This window comes from Parus major, chromosome 5 (genome assembly GCF_001522545.3).
Source record: "Parus major isolate Abel chromosome 5, Parus_major1.1, whole genome shotgun sequence".
Lineage (NCBI taxonomy): Eukaryota > Metazoa > Chordata > Aves > Passeriformes > Paridae > Parus > Parus major.
In genome coordinates, this window is record NC_031774.1 from 29373169 (window position 1) to 29396340 (window position 23172).

Genomic DNA, 23172 nt, shown 5'->3' on the forward strand with positions numbered 1-23172 from the left:
TATTATAATACAAAAATCAGAGCATTTCAGATTATTCAGAATTGGGCTCTGGTCACATCCCCCTCGCCTTTTTTGTCATAAATACTAAGCTAAAAAATGGAAAGTTCAAATTTACATTGCAACAGAAAACAAGAATTTGATTTAAGCACATTTCAACAGAAAGCCTTATCAGCAAAGCATACTACCTGGTCTGGATTGACCTTGTGATGTGCAGGAATAGTTGAGAATTTTACTTATTTGCTGGAGAACTGCTGGAAAACCCTTTACGCCGTCAGAGTGCAGTAAAACCAAGTCAGTTCGGTGGCCTGAACAGTCATTGTGCAAAAGGAGACAAAATCAAAGTTAGAAGTGGAAAAAAGAGAAACTAACATGCAAGTACAAAGTGAGATTTAATTAACACTTGGGTATTAGCACAAACAACAAATGCAACAAATGCATAGAGAGGCATTTTCTGTTCCCAGGCCCATGCAGATAAACATAAAAATCAAAAGCCTACCCCGAGTTTCAAGGCTGCTGTAGAGTCTTCTTTCTGCTGTCTCCAGAAGCTGTTTGCATGTCTTCCAAAGACGGCACTGAGTACAAGCTAGGTCAAATGCTGCCATTGCAGAAGGACTGAGGTCCTCAAGAACTTCTCGCAGAGGATCAGTATGCTCCAGCTGGATGTTCCTGATCCAGAAGTTTTCTTGAAGAGTAGGGGCAAGACTTCCAGAAGTTGCAAGCAATTTATCAGTAACATCCGAGATGGAATAAAATACCATACCTACACATGTCATCAAAAACACACAATCGCTGGTTAACAGCAGAATTAGATCAGATCCAGTAATGAGTAACTATTTTTTAATCCTTATAGAAAATATTTCCATAGGTGGCCTGCTTCATGGACCAATCAATTACTGTAGAATGGATGCAACTAACTGGGCATCAACAGCAAATTTTCAGCATTCATAGTCTATTTCTAACTCAAAACCCCACCACTTACCCTTCTAAACAAACGCTACATTCATTTTGACATTATTCAAGCTACTTTCTCATATTTTTCATTTCTCCCCAGCCTTTTGTGAGAACTCAAAAAGCCCAGTCCTTACCAGCTGCTGCTGCATTCCCAATAGCTTGCAGTGTTGAACGGCCACTGCCAGATTTCCTGATGCCTCCAGTGCCATCTGATGATTGATTCTCAATATTGTGTTCCACTCTCGCCATTTCTTCTACTGCCTCTTGGTAACGCTCCATGAAAATCAATTCACCATAGCAAGGGGTAGTCTCCAGGTTAAACATCAAAGCCACCTTTCAAAAGTAACAACAGATGTAATTAGAGAGCATGTCAATGAAGTTTTCAAAATCCAAAGAGCTTAGTGGGAGGGCTTTAGAGGAGACAAAGGAATAAAATAAATACTTTAACTGGAAAACATCCCCCCCCCCCCAAAACAGGCTGAAATGGTAGGGTTTTCTCCTAGAGAGTTTTAAGTGTCTGAAAAAAAAAAAAAAGGCTCTCAGAGATGTTTTTCAGTGATTATTACAAAGCTTACCTATTATTTGCTGCAGGACTAGGGCTGAATTAATTTTCCTAACCCACACCTTTTGGAATGCCTCTTCACAATTTCAATATACTGTGTAATGAGAGATATCTATCAAGTTTGCCTCCAAAGTAGACTATTTCAAATAAATTCTTATTCAGCAAGGAATCCCTCCTCAAAATTTAAATACAGAATAGCTAAGTAGAGCTATGCAAGTTCCTGTTATGAAACCAAGAACATAAAGCCTGAATGCTTTATCATGGGTGATACTGAAAATCAAAGCAATAAAGCAAAACAAAATGCTCCTTTGGCCCTGTAAGTAGGGAAAAGATCAAGCAGCATGCCTGAAATCAAACAGAACTAATTGGCTGATGTTAATGCAATGTTTAAGTGATATGAACTGCTCTGGTATGGTTATCTGAAAGTCAGCCAGGTCACAGCCTTTTACAGAAGATCCACTCATTGATGCACTTCAAGATTTTTTTTCAGATCATCAGCTCAAAAGCCACACAGAGAGAAGTATGCACAGCTGTGAGGGAGCAAAGAATCACAAACATGCAGACTGTCAATTTTCAAGTCTTTCTGCCTGTTTTCAACACCACAAATTTAGTTTCAAAACATACCTCCTTCAAATGAAAGTAATCACTTCTTTGGGTAAGGAACACCTTTGTGAGTTTCTGCCATGGGGTTGTAAGTGGAAGAGTGTAATGGTTTTGAAAAACTGATTAAATAAAGCAGTTCAGATGCTGCTTCCTAATGAAATTTCACATGAGCATTTTGTCTTCCTCAGTCAGTTGAAACACTATGCTTGACTAGCTCTCATCGAACATTTGCATGCTTTGAGAACACAGGTGTAGAGAAAGTATTTTCACATAACAAGGCAGAAAAAGCCCTGCATCTGTGGGATGTTGGTTTGGAATATCTTTGTTCCTCCCTTTTGCTTCTGCTTCTGAAGTGATTCTTTCACTTGGAAGCCTTATGTTTGCTAAATGCAGAAGCAGGAACTTCATTCAAAAATCAAAATACATTAATCTTATTTACCTGGTGGGCTTCCACAAAGTTTCCTCTCAAAACACAAGAAACTAACAGTGATTCTGGGGGGGAAAGCATCATAGGAATGAGGGAGTTCTGGTGATGTGGTCTTGTCCTGCTTTCTAAATCACTCAAGCCAGACACACTACTGGTACTTCCCTCTGCAAGACAGAATTAATCAGTATACTATTAGGGAAAACACATTTCACCAAGTAACAGCCACCCACCAAATAACAGCATTTCACATCTTTAACATAAAAATATAGAAGCAGAGTTGCAACCAGTTTTTATGGTAAAGAAGTCAACACAAACATCCTGTTAAAAATTCTCGTAACATTTCACTATTTGGTCAGAATTTGGAGTTTGGATCTCATCCCCACGTAACACTCTTCAGCAGCTACAAAACACGCACAGTGCTAGGAACTGGTTCAATATGGTTAAAGGGAGAAGTCTAAAGCATCTGACCTATTAGATCAGTCCAGCATGCCTAAGCACATCTTAGCTTACATGACTGTCAGCTCATTAGCTTTTTTTGATGGTTTGCAGATCACTACATTGCTTGCATACTGCTTCCCGTAAGCCAAAGGTACCAAGAAAAACCTAATTCACTTTTTCCAGAAGAAGACACATGGGCTATTCTGACCAGAAAAGAGTCATCCAAAAATGGGAGATCTGAGAAGCAAAAAGATATAATTCTGTCCTGCACACAGCAGTAATTCACATTAACTAGTCAAGCAAATTCTTCATCATGCACATTGAAAAGACAAAGAAATACTACTTTTGTGGCTTAATACCTGAAGTACTGGTGCTTAGCTCGCTACTTGTGCTTTCCAGTGATGGACTGGAAGTTCCCTCTTTCCCATCTAAAATGGAAACAAATCAAAATCAGCACATTAAATGCACTTTTACTAGACAAGGTAATTAAAACTTACTGCAAATAACAAATTAGGCAACCTCAAGGGATCTTCAAGAGTTTACAAGATCTTGTAAATGACCCACCACTGACATCTATGATGAACACAAAAACTGCAGATTTGAAGAAAATGCTCGGCTAGAGACTATGTTGGGGTGGCCCATCAGTGACTCACGTCAGATACTTCAAAGCTTCTTGTGGAACAGGCCACTCCAAAACCAGACAGGCCTTTCAAAGGCTAAATAGAAAAAACGTGAGAAACACAACTTTCTCCTGAGGCTGCCAATTTATGCCACAGATTCCTGTTAATCCATATGCTAGAAAATACTGCAACAGGAATGAAAATATACCAATCAGTCAGGACATAGTGGAGGAAGGAAAAAATTAGTACTGTAGTTGAAGTTCTCCCCTGCCCCAAATCAGACTATGTATGGAAGAAGTTATTTGTGCAGGTGAGCTTTAGAAAACAAACTCAATGCAAGAGGAACTGGTCTATGACACTTCAAACCACTTAGAAAACTGAAGGAAATAAATCTAGTTCCCTGCTCCTAGGCCATGAAATCTGATTGCATTCAGCTATGAGCTCAGTAAAATTATGTGTACTTCAGAAGTGTCCTCTCCAAGTCACTTTTTCAACCCACCTGACTTGTACCTCCGATATCTACTTCGTTTCTTAAAGCTGGAGCGCCTGATTAAAGAGCAATGTCTCCTGGAGGCTGCAAGCTGATGTTCTGTGAAATATTTAAACCAAAACATTAGCAAACAGCTTTACAGAGGGAGACCTGACAAACAGTTAAACACAAGTTTGGCAACTTGCAATATTTAAGGTCCAGACTGCAAAGTCTCTCTTGGGACATGGAGCTTACATGGTACGAGATACACCATAAGCTACACATGATGCAAGACAAAATCTCATAGCAGCAGGGCTTACAAGTTATGGGCTACAGAGAAGGATGGGAAACAGGTTCCTGAGTGTGTTGTTCCAGCTACTTCAACAATCACCCAGAATAATACAGCTTCTTCTGATATGTGTTCCTAACATGTTTCCAGACTAGGCTAAATCAACACTTTCCATGAACAAGCTGAGACTATTTGACTTGCACTGGATCCAACACCACCATGTCCTTTCATATCACTGCAGTGTGACTTGTGACAAAGGCAAAGAGAAGCAGTACATCCACAAAGGGGAGGAAAAAAAGATCCAAACTTTCTGATTAGAATAGAGATCACTTCCACTGGAAAATGGTGCAAGAACCAAGTGGTCTCCAAGTAGGTCACTCTCCCAGTATCTGCCAAAATGTGCTCTCTCAGTAAGATGCTCATGGAATTTAGTCTTGAGATCACTGTCTGGACAGCTGTAAGAGATCAGAAAGTGCCAAATACAAAGCCTACCTGCATTTTTGTTACTCATCACCACCTTGTATCGCCAGTGAGCTTCAGAGAGGTACTTGGAAAACTGTAACACGCGACTTCCAAAGGCATCTCCGCTCGCAGAAAGATTCAAGCACTCAACAAGCTCCAGCTCTTCACGAAGCACATTACTGGAGTCCCACGGGAGAGAACTCTGAATTTCTTCCAGGTTGTTGAGCAGCAATGTGAGGAAGGCTTCCATGGCTACATCATCCACTAAAAACCCAGTAACACCACTGGTGAAGTGTTTCAGATCCAGGTGGGTTGGCTTAGAGGTTTCACAGCTTTTGCCATCTAACATGGAGTCACAAAGATCTCGAGTATCTGTGTGAACTGTTTGTGCAGCCAGCAGGTGCTTTTCTGATTTTTTTTCTGCCTCTGTTAGGTGTTGTGGACTTTGTGAGGTGGAAGATCGCCGACTGGCACTGCCTTCTACACTCAGAGTAGTGCTCTTTTTGTCAAGGTCTTCATCCTCCGCATAGTCCTCAGGTAGAGGAGTCTCAGTGTAGAGGTCATTATAGGAAACAAAAAGCAAGGAGAAAATATTCTCCAAAACCTCCAGGCGCAGAGGAATGGGAACACTCCTTAAGAACTGCTGACACTTCACAATGTACTGAGGAAATACTGAAGAGCAATCTGTACAATTAAAAACAAAAATAAAGAACATTTATTACATTTTTTTGGGGATTCCTTGCTCCAACTTGTGCCTTCTAAGAAAATCCCAGAAGGATCCCAGGGAACTAGCCCAGTGGCTCAGACCCCATCATTCCTCCAAAAACCAAGTAATGACCAACATTTTACATTTAGAAAGGTAGTGTGCTTCCACCCTCTGAGCAATGCCAATCATCATTTTGTTCAATGATGTGCAAATTCAGATTACACCCATTCTAGACATTAAATCAGTTTCAGATCTGGGAAATCATAAACTGTTACAAAGTTATCTCTTGCTGTGATCCTATATCTAGTATCACTTCCTTTTAGCACTGTCTTTTTTGTACAATTACCTTATATGTTTTAAAACAAGCCCAGTAGCTTATTCATACCTATTACTACTAAAGATAACAACAGCTCAAAGAAATACCATTATACTTCCTTGCAAAGCATTCATAGCCCACTGAATAAAATACCATATGTACACAGGGTGCAACATTATCCCGATTTTAAGTGATAATTTAGAGCCCAGCAATTGGATGGAGAAGCACACGTTACTGGACCTGAAAAAGGAGGCAAATCACCTGCTGGTTCTCCAAAAGCTGCATCCTCAGGGATATCACCAAGAAGGCTGTGTACACAATCCTTGCACTTGGCATGCCTGTGTGAATTCACACACAGAGCATAGATTGCATACTTCATGGCACAGAATGCTCGGAAGAGTGCAAGGTCACGCTGCTGACTCAGGGTGTTAGGGAGTGGGGCTGCTGTGGAGGGAAATCAGGGTGGTGAGGGTGTAGGAGGTAAACAAGAAAACAAGTTAATTTTCTCCTGCAGTTTCTGCACAGCAATATTTATCCAGTCTTACTTCCCCAGTGCTGTTTCTATCTCAGCTTTGATTTCACTGCTACTTTTGGAAAAAAAGCCCAAACAACCCAACCCACAATAGATGGGGACAGAAAAGTCAGGTCTGGATCCCCTTCTAAAAAGGAAATTTTCTGTGAACTTGTGTAACAGGGCCTTCTGCAGCACAGAATGACCAAAATCTCTCACAGTGATGCTCACTAGCAATATGTGGTTAAGCTATACTGCTGCATTTACAACAGAGGGGCAAATCCTGTTTCATTTCAGCATCTTAGAATTCCGTGTTCTAGTACACAGCAGATGAGTAGGGAAACAGTGCAGACTATGTCTATGCTATGACTGTAGTAAGAATAGAGTACCACCACCTCTTCAGATTTGTACAAATAAATAGATAGCATGGTTGATTCACAGTGGCTGACACAATAGATCAAATACAATCTGCAACTGATTAAAGAAGAAGTACAGTCCCACAGTTTCCTTCACCTTTTTTGATAATGGAAAACTAGAGAAGTAGTGTACCCACTTCTCTTCCTCTTTGGGTTTTTTTGAGGAAAGGTATCACATGCCAGAGACATGATCCCTTCTTAGTACAACAGAACAGGAGAGCTGCAAATTGTAAAAATCACATCATCATGCCCTTCACCCAGAAACACAATATAGTGTCATATATTCTGTTATGCTGAGTTTAGATGAATTATCCATCTACTGTAAAAAAGTTAAAAGAACCCCACAACAAAGAAAGAAAAAAGAAGCCCTGACAACCACACACAGTGTTGAATCAGTGCTTGGATTCTGTCTTGTATTCTTATACAAGTGATAGATTGTCCCTCTACCTGTTGTCATGCAGGAAAAGCAACAGCCAAATTATTTTTTTTTTAATAAAGCACTGTTACAAAGCACAATATACTGACAATGTCCACATCCAAATTCAAGAACTGAACAGAATTACCTAACCTAAGAACTGTTTCAGCACCATCCTCCACAAAGTTTGAGCACAACTGTAAAGAAAGCACTAGTCTGAACTCTTCTGAAAACTACAGAGCAGTCAAAGCAAAACAACTGGGAGCAGAAACAGTTGGAAACAGCTACTCCCTATCACTGCCATTCTAAACAGTGATAGTGATGGAAAATATAATGTAGACAGCAGACAGAACTGAGGAGACATCCAAGTATGAATCATTTGCAGAACTCACATGGCCATTGAAATTCTACTGTTGCCCAGAAGCTCTACACTAATATGTAAACACCCAAATAGCTCTCATTACACTGTCTCAAGAGGACTTCAGGCAGGTAAAGACAGAGATTTGATAAGCACAATCCTCCAGAAAAGAGAAAGAGTTAGCTGTCGGTCCTGTAAGACAGATACTGGTGATCAAAAGTAAGTTTAATATACTTTTCACTTTTGTTGGAAAAACTTGGATGCAGTGAGTCTTTGTTGGTACTTGTACCTAAATCAATCCTTTTCCTTGTACAAATACTGAAAAACAATCCTTTAACTAATAGTATCATTTTTCCTATGCCAGAAATACTAACACCTTCTTCTTGAATACTGGAACTCATGAGGAAATTGTTGCTTACTGTGACTGATCAAAACCACTGTTATGCACAGCCTGAACTCAACTGTTAACCAGTACCACTACTCTGGTTTCACTACTGCAGCTGACAGATCTGTACTAAAAAGAAGGGGAAGATGGGGGAAGCATGTGGGGTGATGGGAGGAAAAGGCCTGTTAACACTACTGCATCTGACAAAAGTTTATGGTTCCTCTCTTCCCTTTAAAGTTCAAAATAGATTATTTTAAAGGAAATTCTATTAAGGTGTGCTTATAGAATCATCTAAATTCTGCAATAACTGCTGGATTGAAAAGAGAAGGAGGACTTGTTTTCCATTAATTAATGTGGCATAAAAAAAAAGAGAAACCACAGCTAGAGTCCTTTTGCAAGTCATGCAGCTCCCAGAAGATATGATGGCACTGCCTCTTCCTGTTTTTGAAAGGCTTTGACAGAATTTAAGCAGAAAATAGTTAAAATGTAATAACTATTACATTTTAAAAAACCCTGTAACACCAGCAACAACAAAACAATTTCAGAAAGCAGGAAAATAAGGATCTATACAGAGTCTATATAGAGGAATTGTAGACTCAATTCCTATATCTTGAAGATTACTCAAGACAAGTGTCATGACAACTTTAACATCAAGACCTGTAAGAAGTAGGAATAGAAACAACATCACAACACAACAGCATGATACAGAAGAAGAGAAATTTGCTTCTCACTAGGTAATCTGGAAAAACCTGTGCAAGATTCATCACAGAGCTCTCCAAGCAACTCAGGTTGAAATTACACATCCAAATTCACCAACATAAAAGAACTACTTAGAAAAAAAAATATTGTGGCTTTTTAGGTTCTAGTACACGCAGGAAAACAGAGCTTCTGTGTCATTATTAAGAGGCCCTATCAGAAAACAGCTTTAAAATTGCAGAGCTGAACCTGGACACAATCAAAACGAATGTCCAATCACACAATCAAAACACAATTTTGACACAATCAAAAGAGTGTCCAAAGAGTCACTTGTAAGTGATCTGATATGCTTAGTAGTTGCAGGTATTTTAGGCACCCAACTGGAACATGTGCAGATGACAGAAGTGAGGCAGGAGTGATGTAAACACAGGCTGTAGATGAGTCTTACTGATTTAAATACTAAATTTAAATTTGGTAACAGTGAATACTACAATAGAAAAAAAAAAACACCACTTTTTATCTCTTGCAAAAATGAAGATGCTGTAGTACAAGATACTGTCAGTTTCATCTGGTTTTGCTCTTTGATTTTCAACTAAAGTGCACTGAATTACAAACCATACACCTCCTTTTCAAATGAAAGGTACTACATAGTAGAGAAGTTACAATGAGCAGCATATATCACGAGCATGTGCAAAGTCTTGTTACCATCTTAAAAAAGCTCTTTCAGAGATCTGTCCTTGTGAGATTAAAGAGATCTCACAACTCCTTCTTGAAAGATAATTTACTCCCCAAAAGATTTCTAAAATAATTTCCACATGCTCCCTGGATTTCTTCCACAAAACAGCTGGTAACTGGTATCTTACACAATCACAGAAGCAGGTCAAGACAACAAATCCTGACAGAAGTACTGAACATATATACTCAACAGATTGTCAGTTTTCTGTGTTCTCACAAGCCCACACATTTACCCTGCATCTGCTGGTCTCTAGCAGGAACTTTTTGAAGAAGCTCAATAACATCATCTTCATTCAGCGCCAGAAGATTGGTGAGATGATGCAGAGAATACACCGCAGTGTGGCAATCCAGACTGTGCAAGTGTTGCAACAGAACCTTCCTTGGGACAGTAATACTGCAAGAGAGAACAAAGAGGTGGCACAGATTTAAGTCTCAGCCGTGTTTAAAGATCTAACTCCCACTCAAATTCTGACTGAACCAAACTAGTACCAAACAAAGAGCGTAACTGTAGCCTATGAGTAATTTCAAGAGCTTGTATATAGAGTCACTATTAGATGATTAGCCAAGAAAATTCCTTCTCTATTTGCATGCACAAGCTGACTTAACAGGTAGATTTGGCAACATATTTTGGAAAAAAAGTCCTTCTGCTCATTTTACCTGTTTTGCTGCATGCACCATTCAAGGACTTCCACATGAGCCCACAGCCCATCACAAAAATCTTTCAATACTGAATCATTGCACAGATCCTAAATGGAAAGATAAATAAAACAATCTCATTACAACAAAGCCTCCAGCCAGACAGCAGAACCATGCCTGTATCACACATGCATGTTTGCAAGACTTCCTTATCTGGATAATAAATTTCAAATACAGAAAATTATCAGATTTATTAGAAAGCCAGCAAAGGAAGGCTATTCTAACAGAACATAAAAGTCAGTCAGCCTCCACCTGACATATCTACAGACCATGGAAAGTTGGCTAAATCCCATTTCAAGAGTAGCTTATAAAATGCAAATTAATGCTTCCTAGTAACAGTCTAAGGCAAATCTCTAGAACTAATCACGCACTCAAAAGATGACATACTGTATAGCAGATGGTTATTCTCCTGTCCCACGTGCTTTTCTACTACAGATAACTCCCTGCTAAAATCAGATCTAAGAGTTTAACTTTGCAGAAGCTACTGAATAGACTTTTAGTGTATTACCAACAGATAGTAACTCCCCTAAGGCATTGCCAGTTTAGGTCTACACTATGACCCAGCAGTACAAGGTTCGTTTCTCCACCTCTGACATCTAAGCCAGCCAGTAGGCATCATCTGAAGTGCAACTACACCTTCAGAGCTGGAATCCTGCCACTTTTGCACAGATGAAGACTGTCCCCAAACAAGGTGGATCTTTCGCTCACAGCTCTTGTCATTTATCATTTCGCTTTGAGAACAAGTATGGGGAATTTTCAAGCTACATGGTTGTTGAACTCAGCCCTGAATTAGTCACTACCCAGGGATGACTCACTGAAGGAAATTACATGAAAGAAAGATGCCCCAGCTCTTTCAAAACTAATCAACAACCATTGGTGTCTTTTCTCTGATGTTAACAGCAGAGGTTGTTTATGAGTTTATGCACGAGAAACTTTCAGAGTTTCCTTCACAGTCATACTCCTTTCACAGCCAAGGAATAGGAAGCAAGGCAAGTGTCCCATAATGTTATCTACATACGACTGTAATACCTTAACTTTTTTTATTCCATTTTGAGGAAGATTGACCTCACTGAAAACTCCCTGGTTTCACTTGTTTTTACAAACAAACTGCATTATCTGGACTCAGACTGGGACACTGCCACTTGCTTTCTGCTGATTTACCTGACTTTTGTGTAGACTCCATAGCAAAGCTTTTGCTGATTCCAAGCTTTGACAATGAGTCCATCCTAACAACACCAAGAGGCGGCTAAGGGGGTTGAATTCTCTCCTCAACAAGCTCTTCAGGTCCGAGTAGTCTTCTCTTTTTAGTAAAGCTAATGCAGTCACCTAGAAAATAAAAGGAAGAAATATTCATTTTTCCAAAATGTGGAGACCCATAGTGCTTGGTAGACTATGTAAGCAAGTAGCTATTTCAATATTAGCTTCAATAAAATAGTGACGTTCCGCACCCAGAACTTCCCTAAACTTATATTGTCCAAGCCATCAATATACTCATCAGTAAAGATGTCTTTAGGAAAAAAACACCATTTCAAATGCTTATTACAGAGTCAACTCAAATTCCACTCTACATTACCTTTGCATTCCTTCTATTGATTATGTCTCTGACAAAGGCAACATGTAAAAGACCTCTGCAAGCACATTACGCAAGAATCTTAAAACCACACTTTAACAGTGACCACCTGCCTGTATTCTATTTCTTCTATGTAAATGCATAAAAATCAATTAATTCATAACAGAGTATTTTCACCATAAATTTTACCATGCAAACTGGTCTCATTGCCCCAAGTCTACCGGCATCAGAAGGCAACAAGTTCAAGGTCATGAGGTAAACGGTGCCTCCAACAAAACTACAAGCAGAAAATGAGACTTCTTAAACCCTGAAGATTTAATCTTCAGTCTGCATGCAGATGAGCTTTTCTAAAAATCTCACCAGCAGTTTTATGTTCATTGCACTGCTGCAAGTAGCGGGGTTATCACCGTTACCTCCTTGCTCCTGTTAGTCATCACCCCTGGCAAACACTATTTGAATATAAAATGCTTCTGTGCACCACCAAGATACGTTCAACACGGGGACTGACTTTAGCCTCCATTGGGTTTCCCTGTTAGTGACTTTATGGCTGTACCAGAATCTGTTCCAGAAAGTGCTTGCTGCTGCTCAAGCAGTAGAAATAGGCTGTCTTCCACGAAGGAGCTTCTTTGGGATCTGAGAACAAACTCATCACAGTTCGCTCTGTATCCAGCTGCTCAGATGCAGATGAACCTGAAAACATCACAAGATTATCCTCCAGTAGAGAGGGGTGCCTTTGAGAGAAGCATAATTGCTATTAATTGAACATTTTGGGATTCCTGAGGTGATGGAACTGTTACTGGCCAGAAATGGAACATACTCCAACACAGATGACCCTGAGTTGGAGGTGAACAAATAAAAACTGTACACATATATCAAGTATCAAACTTCTAGTTGCAAGCAAGATTTTCATCAAGAGAAATGCAGAGCAGATTAATATAGAACACAGCAAGGGTGGTAAAGGAAGTGATCACAAAACACAGCATAGACTGCAAAAAGGTAGGGGAGTGAGCCAGTGTTCCCATGCCAATTACTTGCTTTAAGGATCATTTTAGCATCATCTTTTAAAAGACTCCATGGTTTGTTAAAGCACCTTAGCAAGAATACTGCCTGACTTCTTGACTACTTGTCTGTTTAATGCCTTAATGGTTTTGTTAAACAGAAGACTAATACCAAGCAAAAAGTGAAACAAACCTTTTTGTATTGCTTTTGACAACAAAAACTTTTCTCTTGTTCTTTCTGTGAGAACACTGCTATAGAGGCTTAGCAGGCCATGGCTTTGTTTCCTCAGCATACAGTTTAGTAGCTTCTCTTCCCTCAGTGGGCTCCCCTCAGCCCAGCATACATCCAAGAGCTCCCTGAATAACTGCTTCATTTCATCTGCTTGATGCTCCACCTCAAAAGTCACTATACTGAGAGCAGCATAAATTGTATCTACTAGTTCTCTTTGATTTAGTTCAGCCGAAAGCTCAGGACTGCTCTGAAGCCTCTGCAGAGATTTCAAGGAGTCACAAAGAAACTCAACAAAGATGTTTTGTAGAGAGCGATACTGCAGGAGTGAGGAGCTGTGTGGGCCTTGTTCCTCCTGGAAGAACTCCAGCAGGGCTTTTGCCCTCTGGGGAGCCCGCAGCAAAAGCTTCCGGAGAGCTGCAACAACATCCAAACTGAATTTGTGAGAACAGTCATCTCTTTTTTGGCTGTCTGTGATGTGCTTGTTCTGCGTGCACTCAAATGCCTCAAACAGTTCCTGGGAAGGAAATAATAAAAGAGTAAGCCTTTTAGACTACCTTAATATATGAAATGAATTATTTAAAAAAATAGATGAAACTTGAAAGCAAGCAGATAAATCTATTTGGAAACACCACACTATCTAAGAAATCCATTAATAATGGTCCACCTTGTCCAATATCTTTCCTTAAAGAGTGAATATGCAGTGAATATGCCTGTGTACGTAACAAAATACAAAGAATCCTGTAAAACACAAGTACACTATAAGGACCATGTACAAGCAAGGAACCATAGCAGTCCCTATGGGATGGCTGAAGCACCACCATATCCCACCTCTAAGCAATATCCTAATGTAATTGCATCTTCATAGGTCACTAAGAGCATAATGATTAGTGGGGGTTCTTTTCATCCTATTTTTCCAGATTGTACCATCTATCTACTATATCATCCTCATAAATTTTTAAAATCTGATAAAAACAGGTCCAAAGATTCCGAAGCCATCTCACAGACTTTACTTAAGCAGCAATAATTTTCTACCTATCAGAAGCAAACCTACAATTTCAAAACTGGGAAGGGGAAAATAAACAAACAAAAAAAGTCCCAGTTAGCCCACTCAATAAGAGTTGAAAAGGTGAGGGACAAGCCAGTTGAACAGCACTCAAGCAGCACTTCCGGCACTCCTTGAATTATGTGAATGCTGCCCTTGGCTCAAAGAGACACCTCAGAGATTACATAGAGGAGAGGTGGTTGGTGTGCACAAAGAATGAGAACAGAAACGAAGTCCACAATACCCTTTTTAAAAAATATTATTTGCTGGATCAAAATGTAACTCTACCACCATCAAAATGTAACCTACCAACATGCTTCTGACAGAAATTGTGACAAAGATATGAGACTGTTGAATCTCATATTTCTGTGCAACACTAGTGGACAATGTGGACAATGGCAGAATCATTCATGACCTTGGAGGTGAGACAGTAACATTCATAGACTTCATTATTCATTAACAGACTTCAAGCAGATTTATTTTAATCAACATTCAAGTTCACCTTGCTTGTTTTCATCCTGTAATTGCTAATTCTGTATCCTTAGTGAAATACTGAGCAGCTTTTCCTAAGCTGAAATAGCCCTGAATATAGTAAGTTTCCATTTTCCTCTTAAAAAACAAACAAACCAAAAAAGGGCATCTTTAAGGAGTTAGAATCTATAGGACCAGAAGCAACATCTTATGACGTTTCACACACCATGTCAGACCTGAACCTGCTGTAACATCAAATTAGGATAGCTCTACAGTTAGTAACTTCCCTGATATTCTGCTCTATACTTGCTTTTGATATAAATCCATCTTTGCATATTTCCACATACTTCTCAAATAAATCAGCCTGCGTTTTTTAATTAGTAATGGAAAATGGATCCTGAACCTCAGAACAGACGTCATACCAATCCCTAGGCAATGTCACCAGTAATAGTAGAGCATCCAAAAACTTCCAGAAAGGGGGAAAAGGAGTGCATAGGAGATGAAAATTAAGATCTCTGAAGAAAGAAAAATAATACTTTTAAAATGTGCTTACTGACTATAGTTTATTTTGGCTCACAGTGGGTTGTAGGTTTATGATTATTAAAGGTGTCTATGGATTGAAGACTGTGGCAAGCAGCTGCGGTCAGGACTGATGTGCGTTAAAAACGGCACGCAGAAAAACCTGTTCCTGGCCTGCCTGCGGCCTCCACTCTAGCCAGAGAAATCACTTGCAGGCACATTGGATTAACTTCACAAAGGGATCTGAATTACACTCTCTCAGTTGCCTAGAAGATTAATAACACATTAACATCTCAGGCAGTTAGCAGGAAGCATTAACTTCTATCTGATGAAGCTGGGCATACTGCAGAAAAAGAAGAAATAGGGCATAGAAGTAGCTCACCTTTAGGACTTCCTCAGAGACATCTTTCTGTAATTCTTCCAAGAACAATAAAAATTCAGTTTCTCTCTGAAGAGCAACTGGAACAGTTTTCTGAAACCATATAAGAATGGGAAATACCTCAGTCAATAAAACTTGTCTTTACATTAGCATATAAACATAATCATAGCTATTTCATTGACACTTTGAGGCAGACTGAAATATCTCTTTGAAGTAACCTAATCCTCAGTTAAAGGCTGTTCCAGTCAGGTTTTGCTCTCACACCAATTGATTTTATTTATCCATACATTTGTAAACAGAGACCTCGTCAAGAATCACAAAACCATCGATTCCTCAGAATAAAAAGAAAAAATGCAAGTCTAATTAGAGCCAAGGACAAATGACTTTTAAAAAGAAGTATGCACATCCCTCACCATCTAAAACTTATAAAGAATTGTCTGATGCCTGAGCTATTTAATCTTTAACGTAAGAGAGGTACTACACAAATGCAGAAGTTGATACACTCATGATCTTCCTGTGTATGAATGTGAAAAGCTAAAATGTTAACTTCCAATATCTTAAAAAAAAAAACTAGTTTTTCTCTTCAGTGTGAATATTACAGTTCTTTTGTGATAAATTTGTTAAATGCAAAATCAGTGCATGTCTCGAGTTACCTTGAGAACTTAATTCCATGAAACGTGGGAAAGCCTACAATTAAATAAGCAACTAGGGAGACATTCTGCACTTGGAAGTCAGAGTTATAAAGTGCATTTGGAAGTCATCAGGATGTTTCTGTACCTGATTTCTGGCAAGCCATTTTTCCAGCACAAGAAGCCAAAGCCATGCAGATCTCCCTGGGCTAGAATTCTGTCCCCGTCTACAAAAGCAAGAAGCATATACAGTGGATTATACAAGATTGTCTCCATTGTCAAGATCCAGGAAAACATTGTCAGAGATCATTTTGATTTTGTATTTCTTTGAGTAAGATAGAAAGACAAGTAAGTAGCCAAAGGAAAAAAATTCAAAGAAACCAGAATACTGGTGTTTTTGCACATCAATTCAGTTATTTATGCTGTGCAAATAACTGCTTTTAGACTGGCCACACACTCCTGGCACAATTCCTCAAAACAAAGAAATCTAGTTCTGGTCCAAAGTTCAGTCTGTATAGCCCTCTTTGAGCACTTCAGCAGATTTCATTGAAATGTGACCACTTGCTAAACACTGCTATTTCCTGTTCTGCCTATTTTTACCAAAAAAAATGAAACTAAGTTTTAGGTCATAGCAGCCCAAATGCAGCTCTATATCCAAATTAAAAGAGAAGCAATGACTAATTAAACAAAGAATCCTTCTAATTTCCATCAGCATTTCAGGCACTTCAGTACTTCAACATCCCAAAGCCTACACAGTTAGGAACATGTTCAGTACTGTCAGAGGGAAATGAGAAAGTAAAATATAGTTTCGTGTCCTTTAGAAATCTCAGCACTAAAGCCTTTAAATGTGATAGCCCAGGTAATAAAGATCAAAATATTGAAAATTCTTATGTCTCACATGCCGGTTAGCAATATTCATCTAGCTATGACCACACCTTCCTCCAGACTCCTTCAGCTGCTGTCAGTGTAAACTGTTTCTTAGCACATTTACTGAAATGTTACACGAACTTTAATGTGAACAATTATGATCATCTGATTAGACAGGGGGAATACGAATGTTCCCTGAAGTGCTAGAAAGTCACCCTTCATATACGCCTAACTGAAAAATAAAAAGAGATAAAAAGTAGCTGGGATTGAGTAAAACGGATGCCATTCCAAAATACTGTGAGAGAGAATCAAGAAATCAACAGCATAATTTAAACTTTTTAGATTGCAGCTTTAGAAATTAAGAGATAACATTTTAAATAACTACACTGCTGATCTTGGTGGTTCCATTTCTAAATTAACTGAATCTCAGTGTCAAAGAAACGTAATTTCAAGAGACGGTCCTTTTCCTTCACTAAAATCTAACCAAATCAGTTCTGAAATGCTTCCAAGTAGTTTTAGGCTTGTATCAATCACCATGAACACAACTCGTTTTCCCGGTGGGATGGGCAGCCTGCTACATTCTTGGTCAGTGATAAGACATCAAAGTTTAAACAACAGCATCACAAGACACCTCAGCACTGAAGTGCTACCTCCCTGATTCTACCTATCTCCCACAGCCGACACTAAGCTAATTGCTCCTCCCCACTGCACATTCAAGTCTACGGAACCAGAGCAGTAGCTTACTTACCTTACCCCCACGGGACAAGCTACCAGAGCCCGAAGAATTGCCTCCACCTTCCCGGGGCCGTCCCCGTGCCACTGGCTCAGCTGGGGCACGCAGGCCTGTGCAAGCTCCCAGTGCCCACGCCGTACGCACTCACAGAAAAACCCGAAGAGACGCTCCAGAGAGTCCGCTTCTTCGTTCCCAAAAGAATGCATCTTCCCAGGACGTGGGGATGCCCCGGGACGGGGTGACACACGCGAAGGAGATGCCGCGCTCCCTGGCGGGGCAGGGCGCAGCCCCGGCGGCGCTGGGCTCTCCGGCACCGCCCCAGCACCGCAGCCCCGCGCCGCCGCCATCTTGGGCGCCGCCTCAGCTGACCGCGCCGCCGGCCCGGCACGCGGCAAGGCGCCCGCCCATTGGCCGAGCCGGGGCGACATGTAAATAACCGCCATGTTTGTTTGGGGCGCCCGACGCCGCCGCGGGAGCGCGGGCAGCGCAAGCCCCGCCCCTTGACCACGCCCGCTCCCGCCCCCATATGCCAGCCCCTCCCCTCGTTCGTGCCTAGCGAGGCTCTGATTGGCTCCCGCCCGAAGCTCCGCCCCCTGTGCGGACGCGGGGTCCGTGAGAGGGAAGGGGCGGCTCAGGCGGCGGGCTTGGTGTGGGCTATGCTGGGGTTGGCTGTGGGTGTGTGGAAAGACGTGCACCCAGAGGTGCACGTGAATGGGTGCGTATGTGTGTGGGAATACATGTACCCCCTGTATAGCTGTATAACTTCACTCTGGTACACATATACATACATTCACCCCTAAACAGTTATACAAATATATATACAAATATATATATATATATTTACACACACACATCTATAGTGTTTACTGTACATGTAAATGCATATATAGGGTGTACAGACCTACATGTAGGTGTATATATAAGGCTGTAAATTGTATATAAATATATTTAAATAGATACAGATATATATGCGTATATAGTTAGGCATTTGAGAGAGGAGAGAATTGGTATCAAATAAATGGCGTGGAGTTTGTATGTATTATATATACAAGTGTATGCGTATGAAGTAGAGAGTATCTTAGGAGTATGTTACGCACACTGACTCGGAATTTTCAATACTCGTATAAAAATGTGTAGGCAGAGCTCCAGGCACAGCCCCTCGGGAGCGTCCCCTGCCCTCCCACCGCGTTATTTGTGAGCTTGCCCCACAAGGGACGAGGCGCTGAGGGCCGTGACTCAGCTGCGGGGCTGGGTGGTGTCCAGCCACTGTTTGGCAGAGATAAGATCCCCCCTCCTCAACATCCTCCTTTTATTCCGGGCTTTTTGTTTGCTTTTGTCCTGACGCACAAAACAAAAACTCCTCCGGGGGCTGCAGCGGCGAGGCAAGTGTAAGAGGGAGAGCGGTGATGACAGAGGAGAGGTGTGCCAAAGTAAGTGACCTAGTCAGTCCCCAGGGCTCCGGAATGGAAAATACTGGATGGGAGCTGTGCCCATGTGCATACGCTGGGACCCACCAATAAACTCTACCACAAGCTTGCAGGAGTTTCTGCTATTACTTCCTACAGCTTCCTGAGTATTTCTCACCTGTAGGGTTAACTAGGTGTCCCCAGATAAATGGGGTGTGGGCAGTCACACCTCTGAATTTTCTCCAGCCACACTGGATGAGTTGTAACTGTTGAGACCATGTGGTCATCATTTGTTCAATTTAGCTCTGATACTGTGTGCCTTTACTGATGGTTCTTATTGCACTGTGGTGCACCTCTGCACAAACAATTTCTCAATGTGCACTTTCAGTTTGGGGTAATGTTTTATATCTTGTCTCTAGGTAAGAAGGAAGAAGCTTTAGTGGAACATGAGACCTCTATGAACATGAACTTCATTTATCCTGAGATATTTAATGCTTATTACCCACTTTCTAATTGCTTTATCCAATTTAAAGTATCTCCCTACAGTCATATTCTTTACTTGACAAGCAGTTTCCTTATGTAAGACATATTAAGTGCTTTATGCATTTCTTTTGTTACACAGTTCAAAACATATTTGCTGGAGTCACCTGTACACTCCTGCAAGAGTAAATTTACATCATTAACAATTAGTAGTACTGCTGTCATTTTTGAAGGCATATTTCAAAATTATTCTCCCAATATTGACCTTATTAGGAATTAAAAGTTTATTAACATATCTGTGAAGCTCTAAAGGTAGCTGGATTGAATGTCAAAGTGGGAAAATAAATTGTATAAGGTCATCTTAGCAGAAGATACAACTAGTATAATAAAATTAGGAAATGAGGTACAGGCAAAACATTTTTTATCTTTGAATTTGTGTGCATATATTGTATAGGTCTTCTAGCAAACCTGTCTGAATTTTCACCTTGGAACACTGGAATGATCAAGCTCTTTTTATCTCAAACAGGGTCTGTTGTGCATTGCCTTGGAATATTATCAGTGTTACGCAAGTTGCTAATAACATTTAGTGTTCTGTAGCAGCTTCTTTCTAAGTGAATCTGCACGGGGAGTGATTACATGCTGCAGTGTAGTATTCTGACATTGACATTTTAAAGCCATTCTGAGAATGAAGCCTCAAAACATCCCTATCAATTGTTTCCAAGGTCTGTCTCTTTAATATTTCCATGTCAGCTATGGCCTGTATTAGTTCCTCCACTGACCATCAAAGCTGTTAGAGAATTGCTTGGAAAAAGCAAATTTAGCTCAGATCTTTGGGTGCAGCTTGCAACTACATGTCTCTGTGAATAGGCAAAAAGCAGATCCATCAAAAAGTAATTTTTTGTCTCTGGAGAAGTATGCCATTTCAAAGTCACTGTCACAAAAGGACTGGGATTGCCTGTGAGGATGTGGTCAACATACAGGGCAGCATCTACGCTGCTTTTACAGTGGAGGACAGAGGCTGCCTGGCCTGGTGTAAAGCCTGATGGTGCCAAGTTAGCCCACCAAAACCTTAGCAAATTTGAGCTGGCCGGAGAAAGTAGGTTGAAGCAGAGTCTACGCCACACATCATGCTGCCACAAAGCTTCTCATCTGCTGTGGCCAGGGCAACTGTAGTGCTGTTACCAGATTTACTGTGTCATTAGACTGCAAGAAGTACTTTTAGAAATACTTATAGGTTCTTTCGTATATATGAAAATAAACCCAAGTTATATCAGTTAAACTGTTAAAGTTTTAAAGCAGCTGTTAAAGCTGGTTTACCCACACATGACCCACTGCAGCCATTTTCACTGTTTCCTGCAGGTGGAGCAGTATGTTGGTGAAATTAAAGGTGGCCTGAGACCAACCATGAAACTCACAATCATAGGCATGGTACACTCCAAACCCAAGAGGTAGGTGAAGGGACTGCTGGGGGCTTCACCCTGTTATACGTACTCCTACCTGTCTTCTAAGTTCAGACACTTTCTTGGAGGTATGTGTTCTTTGAAGGAAGAAAGTCAAACAGATTAATAGTTTATGGCTATATTTAATTTTCCTGCACTCAGACTAAGATTAAAAGGTCAGGGAGGAGCTCACTGTTCGGCCTTTCTGACTGCCCTGACAAGATTTTCTACTCCTTGCCCTTATCTCATGTGAGCGGGAGGGAATACAGAAGTTGCATTTCTCCTCCAGGAAGAGGTGCAATTCTCAGCCAGAGTCTCGGTTGTCTGTGGGGGGTTAGAATCAACACCATTTAAAAACCGGGTTTGGCACAGGAGGTAGAGGCTCATTGCTGTCTTTTGTCTGGAAAACATCAACTACGCTCATCATTACACTTTTTTGCATCTATGGCTGTCCACTCCACTGCTTCCACTGGTGAATGCCATAACCATTTTTAGGACACAAATGAGTACATGTTGAAGGGTTTGACTTCAACAATCAGAGAGGTAAAGCAACATCAGAAATAACTAGCATTCTACTGGACACTGGGGCAGGAAACAAGGACGAGCCAGATCTCATCCCTTTCTCAGCTTCTAAGCCTGTAAAAGTCCTGTGTTTCAGTCTGACACGAAACCAACAGCTATTTCTAGTCTCTATAAGCATCTGCTATGTTCACCATGTCCTTTCACATTTCTGAAAGTTCCAGTCATTTAGTAGATTATTTTTCAGCTTTTCAGTGACTCTGCTCTGTGATCCAGTGGATGCCAACAAAGATGTTGGGCTGTTATTTACAGTTAACTTCAGTGAGAAATCCATCACCCGAAATGCACGAATTGCTGGGAAATGGGGAAGAGAAGAGAAGACTATTCCCTACTTCCCATTTACAGCAGGTGACACGTTCAAGGTAATTTTTCAGGTACTATGAATAGGACAGAGAAAAGGAGGGGAGAAAAGCTGAAGGCTATGTATATGACTACAAACAGCTATTGCCAGGTTAATTAGTCTACTATGGCGCAGACAGCAACAGTTCAAGCCCTGACGGGAAAGATGCATCCCTTTCCCTAATCATAGTGAGAGTACCCACTGCAGCTTTGCAGTATCATCTCAGAAGAGGGTAGGTTATTTATTAGGGGCATTTCAGAAGAACTGGTAGACTTTGTGCTCTCTTATCCCCCTTACATTTAGCTCTAAGTCTATGCTGTTGAAATCAGCCTTGCTGCTGATCTCTAACACCCTTCCCTGTCCTTTTCCACTGCAGATGGAGTTCTTATGTGAACACCAGCAAATACGAGTCTTGCTTGATGGACGGCAGCTCTGTGACTTCACTCACCGCATTCAGCCTCTGAACTTGGTGAAAGCTTTGCGGATCTCAGGGGACATCAAGCTTACCAAAGTGGCTTGAAAAAAGGAGATACGGTATCACCAGAGGACAGAGGAAAATGTACTTTCTCTTGTCTCAGACATGTTTTGTCTTTCTCCCCTGGCTGATGCTGGAGAGTGGGAACTGTATCTTTTTAATTTGCTGATGTGTTTGAGATATACACTTTTATTTCCCCCCATGTACACTCATAGCAATCACAGAGCTATGGCTGGTCTGGATAAATCTCAAAGCCTTTGCTGAGATACACTTCTGGCCTCCCAAAATGAAACATAGGATGTTGTGTAGTAGTATCTCACATCCTTACAGCTCCCTACCCCCTCAGGCATGCCAGGTGACAGAGCTCAGTCCTCTGTGGTGGGTGGCTGTTGTTAGCCTTGTGACTAGAACTGGGCATTATGCAAGTGGTGGGGCTGAGAAAAGAGAAGCAGGAGGTTTTCTTGTAAATGAATAAGGGAGTCTGATGCAAGGCTCATGTTACCAGGAGGGAATTGCTTTTTCTGGAAGGTCTGCTCAGACAGCACAAAAACATCTGAGCTTCCCAACAGAGAGCAATAAATTCCTTACTTGCCTTACCCTGTCTCTTCCAGGCAGCTTTTCCAGAATTTAAAGGTTTTGACAGCTGTGGATTTCACAGTCTTCTCTGGACCAGCCCTAAGAAATGGTATCTGTAGCTGAAACTGCTCTGCCCATTCTTGTTCTTGCATCTAATTAAAACTGCACCTTTGCTGGCAAACTTCTTTACAAGCTCTCTTAAATATTTGAACACATCTAAGTGTTGTGCTGTTATTTCATTGTTGTAGCTTTTGAGGAAAATCCTAAATTCATGGCTATTCTAATAAATAAACAAGCATGTATCATATTCTGCCTTTGGTGATGAAGAGACTTCTTTTCAGTACACAACTCGGAGAACAAAACATCTGTACAGAAATGAATC

The 23172-nt window shown here is 40.8% G+C and overlaps 2 protein-coding genes across 11 annotated transcripts in view; one reads left to right on the forward strand and one right to left on the reverse strand.

Annotated features, from left to right (window-relative positions):
• ZFYVE26 (zinc finger FYVE-type containing 26) overlaps positions 1–17857 on the reverse strand; it is a 46594-nt gene extending 28737 nt beyond the window's left edge. For 6 of the 9 annotated variants that reach the window (XM_015631642.3, XM_033515263.1, XM_015631646.3 and 3 more), the window contains exons 1-16: positions 17511–17857; positions 16044–16122; positions 15270–15359; positions 12817–13369; positions 12179–12315; positions 11217–11381; positions 10017–10105; positions 9593–9753; positions 6105–6287; positions 4852–5505; positions 4101–4190; positions 3341–3409; positions 2556–2707; positions 1086–1284; positions 497–760; positions 186–305 (exon numbers count right to left, since the gene is read on the reverse strand). In XM_015631642.3, coding sequence (XP_015487128.2) covers positions 186–305; positions 497–760; positions 1086–1284; positions 2556–2707; positions 3341–3409; positions 4101–4190; positions 4852–5505; positions 6105–6287; positions 9593–9753; positions 10017–10105; positions 11217–11381; positions 12179–12315; positions 12817–13369; positions 15270–15359; positions 16044–16122; positions 17511–17842 — 3337 coding nt within the window. In that variant the 5' untranslated portion in view covers positions 17843–17857. Of the gene's footprint in view, positions 1–185; positions 306–496; positions 761–1085; positions 1285–2555; positions 2708–3340; positions 3410–4100; positions 4191–4851; positions 5506–6104; positions 6288–9592; positions 9754–10016; positions 10106–11216; positions 11382–11814; positions 11917–11985; positions 12147–12178; positions 12316–12816; positions 13370–15269; positions 15360–16043; positions 16123–17510 lie in introns of those variants that run through there. The other 3 variants (XM_015631643.3, XM_015631647.3, XM_033515264.1) reach the window with 3 other exon arrangements.
• Positions 17858–18781: 924 nt separating this feature from the next.
• LOC107206393 (galectin-related protein A-like) lies at positions 18782–23097 on the forward strand. Of its 2 annotated transcripts, XM_015632226.3 has the most exons (5): positions 18782–18925; positions 20741–20829; positions 21587–21761; positions 22116–22298; positions 22826–23097. In XM_015632226.3, exons 1-4 carry the CDS (start codon positions 18902–18904, stop codon positions 22257–22259), a joined length of 432 nt encoding a protein of 143 aa, XP_015487712.1. In that variant the 5' UTR covers positions 18782–18901; the 3' UTR covers positions 22260–22298; positions 22826–23097. The 2 variants fall into 2 exon arrangements, with proteins under 2 accessions (XP_015487712.1, XP_015487711.1); XM_015632225.3 differs by having other exon boundaries at positions 22116–23097.
• The last annotated feature ends 75 nt before the right edge of the window (positions 23098–23172 follow it).

Coding starts and splice junctions, on each gene's coding strand:
- LOC107206393 (XM_015632225.3), top strand. CDS start 18,902: ATGACAGAGGAGAGGTGTGCCAAA. Junction 18,926..20,740: donor CAGAGGAGAGGTGTGCCAAA/GTAAGTGACCTA, acceptor TGTTTCCTGCAG/GTGGAGCAGTATGTTGGTGA. Junction 20,830..21,586: donor GTACACTCCAAACCCAAGAG/GTAGGTGAAGGG, acceptor ATTATTTTTCAG/CTTTTCAGTGACTCTGCTCT.